Source organism: Antechinus flavipes, chromosome 3, assembly GCF_016432865.1.
Source record: "Antechinus flavipes isolate AdamAnt ecotype Samford, QLD, Australia chromosome 3, AdamAnt_v2, whole genome shotgun sequence".
NCBI classification, from domain to species: domain Eukaryota; kingdom Metazoa; phylum Chordata; class Mammalia; order Dasyuromorphia; family Dasyuridae; genus Antechinus; species Antechinus flavipes.
In genome coordinates, this window is record NC_067400.1 from 623,259,518 (window position 1) to 623,275,129 (window position 15,612).

Sequence of the window (15,612 nt, forward strand, 5' to 3'; positions counted from 1 at the left end):
TAGCAGAATTTTTTGTATTGGCAAAACCATCATAAGTCCAGTTAACTGTGGAGGATCAGAAAGCCAGGTTATGATATCTTCCCCCCAGTTTGATTATATTTCTCCTATAAATGACCTTCTCTACTCTAATTCCCTTGCTGACTCTTTTTAGAGAGCTAAATCCCTTTTAGGGTTAGCCAGCCTGTCAATGGCTTAATTCCCCTCTACCCACCCCCCACTTCTTCTTGGATTTAGCCTGCTTGCTAAATCTCACAATAGCCCCTAAACTCCTTTTAGGACTAGACCTGTAATCCCCTATTTGCCATTCTTTCATCTGTTTGTCCCCCTCCTTAATTGCTAGAAACCTCTCTCTTTGCTAAAAGCCCCATATAGATTTAGCCTGCTCTTAATAGCATGATAAAATCTTGGGCCCTTAATTTGGAGGATGTCTAAACCTACAAATTCTTTTGAGAAAACCACCAGCCCATAATCCCAGCATACTTTTGGGGTATCACCCATAACTTCGGGTCGAAATTGGATGTGAAATCCAATTTTCCCCAATGTGTAGTTCTTCAAAATCAAGAGAGGAACAACTAAAATTGGAACAATAATCAAAAAACCTGGAAAATTGCTCTAGAGAGAGAATTCTTGTGTGCATATTGTAGACCTGTCTATCAGTACAGAGTGTGTGTGTGTGTGTGTGTGTGTGTGTGTGTGTGTGTGTGTGTAAAATTGTGAGCCTGGAGATAAGGAAAAACTTTGCCTGGGAGTGCTGGCGTCTATTTTGTGACTGTGGTCTGTGCTGGTATTTGAGATTCATGAATTATTTGTATGGCTTGGATTTTGAGCCTTCCCCCCAGACTGAGGAAAAGGAATGTTCACGGTATTTAAAATACTTTTTTCTCTTGACTTTTCAATCACTGGCCACGTTGGAGGATGTGGAAAGAAAAACAGATAAGAAGGGACTTTTTTCCTTCTTTCCTGATTACAGATATTTAGAGTAATTAATTTAAACCAATTAGAGATAAATCAGACACTAAAATGTAATTACTGTGAATTTCCAAATTATTGTTTGAAGACTATTATAAAAGCTAAAATATACAAGTAGTTGGTTAGGGTAGTTTTGAGGTAATACCCTTACATATACACATACTCACATTTATCCACAATCACACACACACCCACATATATATATACTCCCATACACACATACACACACAGGGTACCTTGACTTACCATCACACAAGAAGCAGAGATTGGGAGAGGGGGACATGAATCTGCTGGGGACACAGGCTCAGGCCTGGCAGAGGGGCAGATAGAGCCAGGGGCTGGGGGGTACTGTCTCACCTGTCACTTCCGGTTCCAGGGCCTCAGTGGCCCTGGACAAGCTGGACAAGGCAGCAGTAATTCCCTGCAGTGTCTTCTGTCATAGAGGGGAGGAGGAAATGAGCCTTCATTCCACACGTTTAGAGAATGAGATTCTCCTTTCATCCATACTAAGTAGCCCCAGGGTGTCCCTTGCACCTGAGGGGGACAGGTGTTCCCAGGGGATCAGAGGACCTGTGTCAGCCTCCAGAGTGGTTCTGAGAGCATCCCTGAAAGAGAAATGCAGTAAGCATCAGTCACCTGCCGCTTAAGTTTAAGGTACAGACTAGTCCAAGTTTTTGACCCTCCCTTTCTTCTCTTAGTCTTGTCCCTTTTCGTTCTAAATGTTTGTTCCCTTCCGTTCCCCCTTTTTCCTCCTTAACACTCAAGTTTCCTATTACTGTCAAGGGCACCATTATCCCTGTCATCCAGACTCACAACCCAGGGCCATCTTGGATGTATTACTCTCTCAATACCCACCCCCACATTTATTCCACTATTAAGTTCTTTCAATTCAACCTTCTCAACATCTTTTTTAAAAAGAGATCCTTCTCTCCCCAGACACAAGTGCCACCCTGGAGCAGGTCTCCTATTTAGGACCTATTTAGGAAGTAAAAATGACAAACTCAAATTAGATATGTGAGTGAAGAATCAAGAGAGACACATAAGTAGTGGATGACAGGACGTTAATTGTTCCTTCTACAGCAATGGGAAGTCTGTGTTTGAGGCAAGAACACAGTTTTGGACACATTAAGTTTGTGATATCGATGGGCCATCCAAACCCAGGCGTGGAAAAGCGTGGCCATGTTAGACTGGGTCTCAGCACATACATGTAACCCTGCAGTCCAGGGGTGTCCTTATCACAACTCCTGCTCTCACTGAAGAGTTAGGCTGCTGGAGCTCCCTCTCAGGATCCCAGGAGGACCCCTGAAGAGTAACGGGATGACTTTCTCTAATGCCATCTGCTCACGCTCTGACCAGTGTGCTTCCCCCCAAAATTAGCCGCTGTGTATCGATTTAGTCAGCCGATCTGAAATAGACTCTAGAAAGGGATTTTTACTAAGAAGGCACAGAAGAACTTTTTATTCTAAGCATCTGTGATACACTCTCCTATAAGGACACGCAAAATCAAAGGGATTCAAACTCAGAGAGCACACAGGTGGCAAAGCAAGACTTCATAGCGCTTCCAAAAGCTTCCTTTGGCACTAGTTTCTCTGCTAGGCTTCTTGTGTAGTCATGAAGTCAGTCTGTTCTTGACTCCCAAAATAGGCACTGCTGACTCAAAAGTAGGGACTATGTGAAGAGCTGAAGGGAAGATGTTAAATCCCCAGGCCTCCAGACACTTTAAAACTTGCAAGATCCTTCTCCAGAAAAAAGGAAAAAATGGGTGTAAGAAGGGAAGGGAAGATGGTCAATGTCAAGGTGAAGACTCTAAAGCTTCCACACAGACAATCAAGCAGAACCAGGAAAGGTTGTCCTGAGCGCTTATAATAATGGAGAGAGTCTATGTATAAGGGCATATCTATGAGAGATAACTAAAAGGGCAACAAAGTGGTACAGTGGATGGAGGGCTGGACCTAAAGTCGAGAAGATTCCTCTTCCTCATTCTCTTACGAGTGAAAGATCACTTCGCTGTTGGGGAGCTTTTTGTTTGTGTTTCAATAATTTTATTGCAAAATAATAACCAGCACAAAGACAATCAAAACGAAACAAGGAATAAAATAATGCATAGACTTTCATTACAAACTATATTGTGATAAAAAGAAATATTCACATATATTGTAGGTATATATATATATATTATATGTATCAAATATATATGTGTGACCCTGGGCAAATCACTTACCCCTGTTTTCTCAGTTTCCTCATCTAAAATGAGCTGGAAGAGAAAATGGCAAACTACTCTAGCACCTTGCCAAGAAAACCCCAAATGGAGTCATGAAGAGTCAAACATGAACCAAAAATGATAAAAAGTGGAGATAGTGATTGTAGGTCTTTCCCAAGAGTTTTGCCATAAAGGGCAGAATAAGTACAGAATCATAGTGGGGATAAGTGAGATCCAGTGAGAATTTTTTGAGGATAAGGAAAGCATGGATGTGTTGGTAGGTAGTAAGGAAGGATCCAATAGACAAGAAAAGATTAAAAATAAATTATAGATTAATGATGAGAGAGGGAGAAATCTGTTGGAAGATATGAGGTGGAATGGGAACAAGTAAAAGAATTATTGTTGGTAAGAAGAAAGGCCACCTCATCATGGGAAATAGGGGTGAAGAAGGAGACATATATGAGTGCTAGGAGATGAGAAAGAGAAGAGAAGAGGGATTTCCCTGGGAATGGCTTCAATGAGTAATTAGGGTGTTTGAGGGAGAGTCCATATGTACTTTGAAATCCCCTAGTAAGAAGGCAGGAAAAAGAGCAAGGAAGCCATTGTCCGTGGATTTCTCCATGGGTGAAATGTAAGATGATGGGAAAGGCAGGGAGGAGTTAGTTCATGATGGGCTTTAAAAGCCAAACAGAGGATTTTATATTTGATTCTGCAAGTAACAGGGAGCCAATTATTCATGAAGCAGGTGTGACATGGTCACACTAGGGTAGAAAGATCGCCTTGCTATTGGGGAGCTTTTTGTTTGTTTTTCAATAATTTTATTACAAAATAACCAGCACAAAGACAATCAAAACGAAACAAGGAATAAAATAATGCATAGACTTTCATTACAAACTATATTGTGATAAAAAGAAATATTCGCATATATTGTAGGTATATATATATTATATGTATCAAATATATATATTATATGTGATACATATATATACCTACAATATATACAATACATATAATATATATCACATATAATATATATATTTATACGACTCTATATAAACAAACAAAATAAAACTATCATCTTGTTTTCTATCCTTTCCAATCTCTTTTCAGTAAGTAAATAAAGAAGCATTTATTAAGTGCTTTGCACATATCAGGCATCATGCTAAGCCCTAGTAATACAGTAACAAGCAAAAGAAATATGATGCTTAAAAGGGAGGTGGTCCTAGGAAACTTACCTAATCAGCCAGAAAGAACAGAGTTCCTTCCAGTTTCAGGGCTGGAGACAGTCCAAAGATTTCTGAGGCATGGGAGACAAAATCTGCAATGTAGTTTAGAAAGGAATGAATTTTGTCTCTCTGTGTTTAAAGATTTTATCATTTTCTTTATTATTTATTTTTAAAGCTTTTTATTTTCAAAACATATGCATAGTTTTCAACATTCACCCTTGCAAAATCTTGTGTTTCCATGTTTTTTTCTCCTTCCTTTCCCCTCTCCCCCTCCCCTAGTTGGCAAGTAATCCAATGTTAAACATGTGCAATTCTTCTTTGTGTTTTTCTATAGATATCTTGCTGCACAAGAAAAATCAGATCACAAAGGAAAAAATGAGAAACAAAATGCAAGCAAACAATAAAAAGAGTGAAAATGTTATGTGGTGATCCACTCAGTTCCCACAGTCCCCTCTCTAGGTGTAGATGGCTCCATCACAAGATCATAATTGTTCTGAATCACCTTGCTGTTGAAAAGAGCCACGTCCATCAGAATCCATCATCATACAATCTTCCTGTTGCCATGTATAATGATCTCCTTGTTCTGCTCATTTCACTTAGCATCAGTTCATGTCTCTCCAGACCTCTCTGAAATCATCCTGCTGGTCGTTTTTTACAGAACAATAATATTCCATAGCATTCATATACCATAACTTACTCAGCCATTCTCCTACTGCTGGGCATCCACTCAGTTTCCAGTTTTTTTGCCACCACAAAAAGGGCTGCCACAAACATTTTTGCACATGTGGGTCCTTTTTCCTCCTCTAAGATCTCGTTGGGATATAAGCCGAATAAAAATTGCTGGATCAATGGGTATGCAGAGTTTCATAACTTTTTGAACCTAGTTCCAAATTGCTCTCCAGCATGGTGGGATCTGTCCACAATTCCACCAACAATGTATCAGTGTCCCAGTTTTCCCACATCCCCTCCAATATTTATCATTTTTCCTGTCATCTTAGACAATCTGAGAGGTATGTAGTGGTACCTCAGAATTGTCTTAATTCGTATTTCTCCGATCAAAAAAGATTTAAAGCATTTTTTCATATGACTATGAATGATTTTAATTTCTTCACCTGAAAATTGTTCCTGTCCTTTGTCCATTTATCAATAGGAGAATGCCTTGTATTCTTATAAGTTTGAGTCAATTCTCTATATAATTTAGAAACAAGTCCTTTATTAGAAACTTTGGATGTATTTTTTTCTCAGTTTACTGCTTCACTTCTAATCTCATCTGCATTGGTTTTGTTTGCACAAAACTTTTTAAACTTAATATAATTTAAGTTATCCATTTTGCATTTCATAATATGCTCTAGCTCTTCTTTGGCCACAAATTCCTTCCTCCTCCACAATCTAAGAGGTAGACTACCTTTAATTTTTCTAATTTTCTTATATCACTCATTATGTATAAATCATAAACCCATTTCGACTTTATTTTGGTATAAAGTATTAGCTGTCAGTCAATGTCTAGTTTCTGCCATACTTATTTCAAATTTTCCCAGAAATTTTTGTCAAATAGTGAGTTGTTATCCCAGAAGCTGGGGGTTTGGGGTTCATCAAATACTAGATTACTATAGTCATTGTCACTAATTTCTAAAACAAAATTTTAACATTTTCCCTGAAATCCTCCAGTGTTTCCTAGTGGTGTGCCACAGAACTGGCCAGACCTATTGTAAATCTGATATCTAATATCAAGCCCTCATATCAGCAAGACAATCCTTGTACTCCTCTCTAAACAATCCTCTGAGCGCTCTCTACAATCATCTCTTCTCTCTAATCATTAGTTCTTCATCTATCAACTTCTTCCCAAATGCCTACAAACATGCCCAAGTCTCCAGCATTCTTAAAAAAAAATAAACAAGCAAACAAACCCATGAGCCCCACCATCAAAATATTGAAATACTTTGAGTATTGAACGAAAACCCAAATGTATAATTATATATATTGCTGGTGCACCTGAGCTCCTTGTGATGAAGGCTGTCCAGATTACCTAAAACATTAAGGTAAAGAAATGGTCAAATTGCATGACCATTTGTTAGTCAATACATACTAGGAGAAGAAGGTAAGGAAAATTTAGCTTTTTTCTTGGTTTCCCTTAATCAGTGGATACAATTTGGGGTTTCCTTCTACATCCTTTGTCTGGGGATGCTCCTACTGGTCCTCAGTTTGAAATATATTGATTCAAGGAATCAATTCACACCTAGTTCTAATTGATTAATTCAATGAGGAAGGGTTCTCACCCAACAAAAGTAATTATTTTTAAGTGGGATGAGGTAGTCCATGGGCTTCCATTTACATAAAAATAACAGACATTGTAGGTGAAGAGCTGGGAGGGCTTTCAGACACAATCTAGTCCATTTTACAAATGAGGTGAAGAAAGGTGGATTTGCCCACAATCACACTGGAAATAAGGATCAGAGGTGGGATATAAGCACTGGTGTTCTTCACACTGGACCCCATTACCTCTTAATATATATTTTTAGTTTTCAATAGTATTTTACTTTCCAAATGTAATGATAGTTTCAACGTTTGTTTTTGTAAGGGTTTAAAATTTTTCTCTCTCCCTTAATTCCCCCTCCCCAAGACAGCAAATAATTTGATATAAGTTAAATATGTGCAATTCTTTTAAACGTATTTCCATATTTGTCACATACAAAAAAATTCAGACCAAATGGGAAAAAACCAAACAAAAAGTGAAAATTCTAGGCTTTGATCCATATTCAGTCTGTATAGTTCTTTCTCTGGAAGCAGATGGCATTTCGCATCCCGAGTCTATTGGAATTGCCTCGAATCACGACGTTGTTGAAAAGCTCCAAATCCACTCTTGATAATTTTTAAAAGAAATCACACCTGTCCCTTTGTGAACACAGAGGAGATGGATTCGAGTAGTGTTTTGGCAGCAGAATCTGCACTGGATGGGGCCCAGGGGGTTGGGATGGGAAATGAGAAGGAAGAGTCCCAGCTCAGCAGATTGGAGATGGTACCTAAAAGGGGAGTCTGGGGGAGGGAACATCATGGGTCCCATCTCAATTGTGAGATGCCTGTGAGATGTTGAAGATGGGAATTGGAGATCAGGAGAGGGACTAGAGCTGGATCTATTAATGTGGGGGCGGTTCCTCCATGGCTGATCCATGGATTCTGGGGAACTGAGGAACTCACAAAGAGAAAAGAAAGAAAAGAGGGCCCTGGACAGAGTCCCAGGGAGCACCCCACACCAAAGGGGCAAGAAATAAGTACCCCCCAATGAAGTGTGAGGGGAGGCCAGAAAGAGAGTGAAGAAAGAAGGAAGAGTGATGTCATGAAGCTAAGTAAAAAGAGAATTTGAGAGGAGAAGAAGGAGCGGAGGGGACAGTCCTTTAAAAAAAAAAAAAACTAAACAAGCAAACTAAACAAACCCCCGAGCCCCACCATTAAAGTATTGAAAGAAAACCTAAATGTGTAATTATTTTTATTTATTAGTAGTAGAAAGGTGGAGAAAGCTGGACCTAAGACCATCAGAGCTGGCGGGTGAGAGATGGGTGGGGACCAGCCTTCAGAACCGTCCCAATGGAGGAGAGGCTGGGGGCTGACCACAGAGCTAAAGCTGAGGAAGGGGCAGGAGGGGATTTCCAGCATGTTAGCACAAAAAGAGGGCTAGAAGTCAATAGTTTGGGGCATTGGGAAGCAGGATTGTTCGGGGGGGGGTCAGGATGATGTGGACCTGAGTTTGTAGGGAGAAAAGAATGAGAGGCTGAGAGCGAGGAAGGGCATTCAGTGGCAAGGGGCTCCTAGGAGACGGGAGGGCTAAGACTGGGACACGGGGAGTTTCTCTTAGTGAAGAAAAGGCCGCCTCCTCCAGATCAGAAGACGGAGAGAAGATGGCAGGCTCTGGGCAGAGGGACAACAAGGGCACGCAGGGGAAGAGAAGGGGGGCTCTGGGCAGGGTTATCTGGGTTCTAGAAGAGGAAATCTCCTGCTGGAGAAGATGGTGGCAGAAGGAGGGACTGGGGGCTGGAGAAGCAAAAGAAGAGGTGTCCTTTGGGGGGGAATCAAGGAAGAGCCAGTGCTGGGAGGACATTTGGAAGGTGTGTGAGGGGCCATCAGTCAGATTATCGGAGTCCCGGACAGGGGGCTGGCCCCCAGACGCTGGCCTTCGAGGCTGAGCTGGACGGACACCTGTAGGTTTGGGGGAGGGGATAGATGACGGCGGGGGCTCTGCCCCCAGCCGCAGGGGAGAGGCCGGGAAGCCGCGTGGGACCTCCCTGCTCCGAGAGAGGGAGGGAAGCCGGGGCTCCTCCCAAAGGAGGGCAGGAGGCTGGGCAAGAGTGGAATCTCCTGGCAGGGTTCTAGAATGCTTGGTGAAAGGCAGGGTTTGTGACCTGTAGGAACGGAAGTGCTGGTCACTGAGGGGCAAGATGTCCTCGACAGCAGTTTCTGCTCCTTTCCTTGCTGGGGTGACTGACGGGAAAGAAGGGGCTCCGTGGGACCAGGATGCCTAGAGTTGGGGAAGCGTTTGGCAGAGTCGCCCACATGACCCTGCGGATAATCTAAGAGAGCCTAAGCGAATTCAGAAATGGCGGGATAGCCGAGCCCAAAGAGCCACCAACAAATGGATCATACTGCAAAGTCTCCTCTGAGTGAGTGCCCCGGGCCCCGGGACGTTTCCCTCTGCTTCCCCCCAGCCTGGTGGGAGGCCAGCCACGCTCAGGCCCACCCAAAGCTGGGAACGGTCAGCAGGGACCCCAGCTGGCCCAGAGGGGCAAACGGAAGGGCCTCCCCGGCAAAAAGCCAGCCTGGAAAACTCCCGGAAGGGCCCAGATGGCAGTGAAAAGCCACAAAAACCCGCAGAAGAGAGGGGGGGTCCAGGCCGGGCCCTGTGAGGGGGCGTGAGAGGAGGTGGGGGTAGGGAAGGCTCCAGAGAGGGAGGGCTGTTCTCTGGGGGGCGCCATGCTGAGAGCCCCCTGGGACCAGGAGCCCCCCAGGGTCAGGGGCCTCCCAGGGCCGGGAGCCCCCCACGACCAGGAGCCCCCCAGGACCAGGAGCCCCCCAGGGCCAGGAGCCCCCCACAACCAGGAGCCCCCCATGACCAGGAGCCCCCCAGGGCCAGGAGCTCCCCAGGACCAGGAGCCCCCCAGGACCAGGGGACCCCCCACAACCAGGAGCCACCCACGACCAGAAGCCCCCCAGGGCCAGGGGCAAAGGGCAGAATTTGTACAGAGCTATCCCAGAGTGGAAGGGACTGCCTTGGGGGGGGCTCTCCCGAGATCCCCAGAAGGGATTCTCCTCCTGCTGACCCGTCCCAAACCTCGGCTCCCTGCGCGCTTTTGTCCCTCAGGCCTCATCCACAGGAACTACAAGGTGACTGACATCATCAAGATGGGGCTGGCCGCCATGGCCCTCACCGCCCTGGGGGCCCTGCTGGCAGAGGACTGGTACAGCCAGAGCCGGACCAAGAAGGGGTCGGGCGGGACTCTCACCAAGAAGCTGCCCAGGGGCAAGAAGAAGGTCTAATTTGGTTCAGCCTGGCCGGGACCTGGAGCGGGGCAGGCGGGGGGGGGGCTTCCCGAGCCCTGACGGGGTCCCCTGCCCTCTGTAACCCTCTGTAACTCCTCCCTGTGTGAGCCATAAACTTTCTCGGAGCATAGCCGTCAGAGCCCTGCCCGTGCCCCCCAAGGGTGGGGATCGCATTGCCCTGGCCTTGGGGCATCCCGGTCCCCTCCCGGGAAGGGGGCTGCCCCTGGGCCAGGAACCTCCCTCCGCGGGCCCCCGAGTCCCCCAGGGACAGTCCCCTCCAAGGGCGCACCCAGTGGGGGAGACCGAGGCAGAAGGCGCCGACTGGACCTCGGGGGGGGCTCCCCCTCCTTTTGCTCCTGAGTGAAGCACTGTCCCCTGGGAGAGAAGCGGGCATCCCTGAGCAGCGTGTGGGCGCTGGGATCCCTCCTTCTGCGGGGACCCTCAGGGACCCCTGCCTGGGACACGTTCCAAGCCAGCGGAGCGCCGGGTCTGCCCCCTCCTCGCTGGGTGGCCCGTCCCCTCGGAGGCCTTGGGGCCCCCTTTGGTTGGGTGATGGGGTCGCCACAGACGCTGCTGGGGGTCCCGGGCCCCTCTGATCCCCGATCCCAGGACCTGAGGTAGAGGGAGGTCACAGTGGTTGGGCTGGGCGGAGCGAGGGTGACTGCGGCCTTCCGGCCCCCGGAGTCCGGGCGGTTTCAGAGGGTCCCTAGGAGGAAGGGGGAGGGGCAGGGCACCGTATGGGGGTCCCCCACCAAGTGCTCTGAAGGCAGCCCTGCCCTCCCCCAGGCTGCTCTCTTATTCCCACTGTGAACACCCCCACCCCCAATCCCACACTCACTCCCCTTCTTCCTGGCCTTTGCCTGGAGCTGGGCCCCTGGAGACTCCTGCCCCCCCGGCCCCGGCCCCGATGGGCCCAGCCTGTGCTCGGCCCGGGTCAGGGACCGGGGTCAGGCCTGTGGTCCTTCCCCCCCCCAGCTCTGGGGTGAAGCCCCCGGGCGGGAGAAGCTGGAGAAAAGGTCCCCTTGGGGTCCCCTGTCTCAGTTGTGGGCCTGACACTGGAGGGCCCAAGTCGGGTCCCCCGGTCCCTGCCCCAGCTTGTGCTGTTCCCGGCTGAGGACACAACAAGGGTCCGCCACGGACTCCCCGCCATCTTCCTCCCATGTCCCTGGGCCGGAGGGAGGAAGGAGAACCTGGGAATGGCCCTGACCCTCAGCTCCTTCTCTGGGCCCGGACGGGCCCTTCTGCTCCCGCGGGCTCTGCTGCCGGGGCCACGTCTGGGCCAAGGATGGGGGGGGGGCTCCCCAGGGCCGGACAGAGGAGGACTCTGGGACAGAGGGCAGGACCCCAGGCTCCGAGTGCCTTCCGGGGATCTCCCCACCCCCCGGGTCCCGAGAAGGGGGCAGCGGGGGGAGGGGAAGGAGCAGGCGGAGGAACAGACCCGAGTTCCTGAAGATGGCTCAGAAGCAAAAAGAAATCAGGGATCCGAGAAGCAAATCAGGGAGAACAGAGGAGGCTGTGGGGGGCAACGGCAGCAGCGCCCCCCACCCGCCACCAGCGGCTCGCTGCCCCCCAGCAAGCTCATCCCCGGCGGTATCCGTCCGTCCACGAGGGCCTGGTGCAGCTGGAAGATGGTGGGACCTGCCCCCAGGCCCTGCGCTCACAGGGGGGTCAGGGCGCAGCGACCGGAGGCCTCTGGCTTCCCCGGGGCTTCCTGAGCGGGAGCGGCAGCTCCATCTTTCCGGAGGCTGTGACTGGGGAGGGGCCCAGTGCTCGCCCGGCGGGAGGCGTGGGCCCCCCTAACAGAACACGGCCGCGCGATGGAGACGAGCCAGTCTGGGGACCATGAGACGGTCTACAAGCTGTGGACTTCAGGCCACCTTCCCCCATTCCGTGTGCCAGACCAACGGCTGCCCCCTCCCATCCCCCTTCCGGGGTGCGCTCTCTGGCCTGGACCCCTCCCCAGAGGCTGCCCCCTCCCCCAGGTCTCACCCACCGGGGGGACCAGGGCGGCTCTCCCGACATTACTTTGAATTGCCAGCTTCCTTAATCTCCCACCTGATCGTCTGGGAGAATCTTCAGGAGGACAGGAGCGAGAGAGTGTGTGTGTGTGTGTGTGTGTGTGTGTGTGTGTGTGTGTCCATTTCCCAGGGCCCAGCACCCCCCAGCTCTCAGTCACTACTTAATAAAGGTTGCTTGAAAAACTCATCTGGAAGAACAAAAGGATATGAAGGCTCAGCGGGGGGTTGATGGGGGAGAAGGTGGTCCTGCCAGTCCAGCCCTCAGACCGCATGATAAAGCAGCAATTATCAAAACAACTGGGGCCTGGCCAAAAATTAGAGTGGTGGATCACAGAGAGGTCCACATTGCAGGACAGTGAATGACCAGAGTAATCTAGTAGGTGATAAACCCAACGATCCAAACTTTTGGAACAAAAACTCCTTATTTGACAAAAAGTGCTGGGAAAACTGGAAAACGGGATGGCAGAAGCTAGACATAAACCAACATCTCACACCATATACCAAGATGAGGGCAGAATGGGAACAAGTTAAATAGTGATACCATAAGCAAATAAGGAGAGCATGGATTCTTGTCAGATCTATGAAGAAAAGAATTTAAGATGAAAGAAAATAGAGAGCGTAAAATATAATTTTGATTAAAATTAAAAAGGTTTTGCACAAACAAAACCAATGCAACCAAAATTAAAAGAAAAGCAGAAAACTAGGGGGAAAGTGTTTACAACAAATATCTGATAAAGGCCTCATTTCTCAAATATATAGAGAACTGAGTCAAGTTTATAAAAATACAAGTCATTTCCCAATTAATAAATGGCCAAAGGACACGAACAGATAATTTTTAGAAAAAGAAATCAAAGCTATTGTCATATGAAAAAATGCTCTATTGATTATAGAAATCTAAAACAATTCTGAGGTACCAGCTCATACCCATCAGATTAGCTAATACGACAAAAGAAAATGATCAATATTGGAAAACTGAGACACCAATGCATTGATGGTAGAGTTGTGAACTTGATCGGATTCTGATTGTTGCCCCCCGCCCGAGCCCCTCAGAAATAACTCACTGACATGTACAAGGCCATCCCACCATCCAACAAATTTAGGCATCCTATATATACCATAGATATCAGCCAATGAGAAAGTAGCACCCGTAGGATGTAGACCAGGACATTGAATTACCAACTTCAATAAATCCTTCCCCTGACATGGCGCCCGTGAACTCTCCTTTGCTTTCCTTTGGGTGAACTTATGACAGGCTAATTATACTAATATACATTAATATGCCCTAATGAGCTTTTCCATTTGCATTCTGGGTAACCACATGTATTATTCCATTAAGGCATTAGGACCATTCCAGATTCCTCCTGTAATCTCCAAATCTACATCTCTTGTGATGTAATCAGCTTCCACAAATATCTTTATCTTGCTTTGCTGGGCTGCTAACTCCTGCTAAATTCCCTTGAGTGCATAATTCTCAAATAAATATATTTACTTAATTTAGAGCTGGCTTGAGGTCTAAATTCTCTCAAAAACATCGCAGTATCTCCTTGGCCCCCGACTGATCCGGCCATTCTGGAGAGCAATTTGAAACTCTTCCCAAGGGTTATAAAACACTGCATACCTTTTATCCGACCGTATCACTACTAGATCTGTACCCCAAAGGCATCAAAAAGAAAGGGGTGGGAGGACCCCCTTTGTACAAAAGCGTTTCTAGCAGCTCTCCTTGCGGCGGCTGAGAACCGGACATCAGGGGATGGCGATCAGGTGGGGAATGGCCACACAAGCTGCGATGTGTGATTGTGAGGGGATATTTTTATGCTGTGCGAAATAAGGATTTCAGAAAAGCCTGGAGAGACTTACGTGAACTGACGCCGAGTGAACAGGAGAGAGAATGTTGATACAGTAACGGCAATATCCTTTGAGGAAGAACTGTGAAGACTTAGCTATTCTCAGCAATGCAACGATACTAGATATCGCAAAGGACTAATGGAGAAGGATATTATGCACTCCAGAGAAACTGATGGTGCTTGAATACAAACTGAAGCTGCTACTTTTCACTTACATTTTTTTTGAATCATCTTGTACAAAATTACTAATATATGTGTTTTACTTGATTGCACATGTATAATTGTCCATCATCACAGAGAGGGCAAGAAGAGAGAGGTAGAATTTGGAACTCAAAACTAAAAAAGACTAGGTAAAATTTGTTTTAACTTGTAATTAGAAAAAAATTGGATATCTTTTTTTTTTTAATCTTGGTTGAATTAAATCCTAAGAATCAGAATCAGAGAACTTCAGTTCTGCAAGGCTCTTCAGGTGAACCCAAACCTGGCAAGTGGATATTCAGCGCCTACCTGAATATCCTCGAAGAAGAGGATGCACTTTTTTTTTAATAGCTTTTTATTCACAAGTTATATGCATGGGTAATTTTACAGCATTGACAATTGCCAAACCTTTTCTCTTTTTCCCCTCCTTCCCCTCATTTCCTCCCCCCAATGGCCGGTTGACCAATCATGTTAAATATATTAAAGTATAAATTAAATACAAAATAAGTATATATGTCTTTGCCGTTATTTTGCTGTACAGAAAGAGCTGGACTCTGAAGTAGTGCACAATTAGCCCATGAAGGAAGTCAAAAATGCAGGTGGACAAAAATAGAGGGATTGGGAACCCTATGTAGTGGTTCACAGTCATCTCCCAGAGTTCTTTCACTGGGTGTAGCTGGTTCGGTTCATTAGTGCTCTATTGGAACTGATTTGGTTCATCTCATTGCTGAGGATGGCCACGTCCATCGGAATTGATCATCCTATAGTATTGTTGTTGAAGTATATACTGATCTCCTGGTCCTGCTCACTTCCCTCAGCATCAGTTCCTGTAAGTCTCTCCAGGCCTTTCTGAAATCCTCCTGCTGGTCATTTCTTACAGAACAATAATTTTCCATAACATTCATATACCACAATTTGTTCAGTCATTCTCCAATTGCTGGGCATCCCCTCAGTTTCCAGTATCTGGCCACTACAAAGAGACCTGCCACAAACGTTTGTGCACATACAGGTCCCTTTCAGAGGATGCACACTTAAAGCAGCCCCTTTCACCTGGGAATGAGTTATTGTGAGGAAGATTTCCTTGGCAATCAAAGGGAAAAGGAAAGGAAGAAGCATTTATTGAGCACCCACTGTATGTTCGGCACTGTGCTGAGCACTTAGATCGTCACAGCTGCTCTGGAAGGCAGGTGCTATTAGTTTACATCTGAGGAAACGGATGCAGCCCAGACTAAGTGACTAGGGTCTAGGATCATGTAGCTAGTAATGGCTGAGACAGTATCTGCCCTCAGGTCTTCCTGACTCCTCTCTATGTACTGTGGCCGCCCCGCCCTAACATTACATATCAGCTTTCGGTGCCAGGCTTGGGTTTATCCTGAAGGAACAGGATCCACTGCAGATTTCTGAGTAAGGAGAAACAGGTCAGACCCTCATTCTCTGAACACTAATTTGTCTGCTGTTCGGAGAGTGATTGGGAAGCAGGGAGACTACTCAACGCATTGACTTGACTTAACATTTATTCAGTGCCCGCTGTGTACAGAGTACCATGAGACTACTCACAACACATTGACAACTTAATCAGCATTTATTCAGTGCTTGCTGTGTACAGAGTACCATGAGACTACTCAACA

General features: G+C 46.6%; 1 protein-coding gene and 1 long non-coding RNA gene across 4 annotated transcripts in view; one reads left to right on the forward strand and one right to left on the reverse strand.

The window, feature by feature from the left end:
- Window positions 1-7,207: 7,207 nt before the first annotated feature.
- TTYH1 (tweety family member 1) overlaps window positions 7,208-15,612 on the reverse strand; it is a 69,160-nt gene continuing 60,755 nt past the window's right edge. For 2 of the 3 annotated variants that reach the window (XM_051989664.1, XM_051989665.1), the window contains exon 13: window positions 7,208-7,547. In XM_051989664.1, the coding sequence (XP_051845624.1) occupies window positions 7,223-7,547 (325 nt within the window). In that variant the 3' untranslated portion in view covers window positions 7,208-7,222. The remainder of the gene's footprint in view (window positions 7,548-15,612) is intronic. The other variant, XM_051989674.1, reaches the window with a different exon arrangement.
- Window positions 8,749-10,054, forward strand: LOC127556496 (uncharacterized). Its single transcript, XR_007952469.1, has 2 exons — window positions 8,749-9,047; window positions 9,746-10,054. It is a non-coding gene; the product is annotated as an uncharacterized LOC127556496 (long non-coding RNA).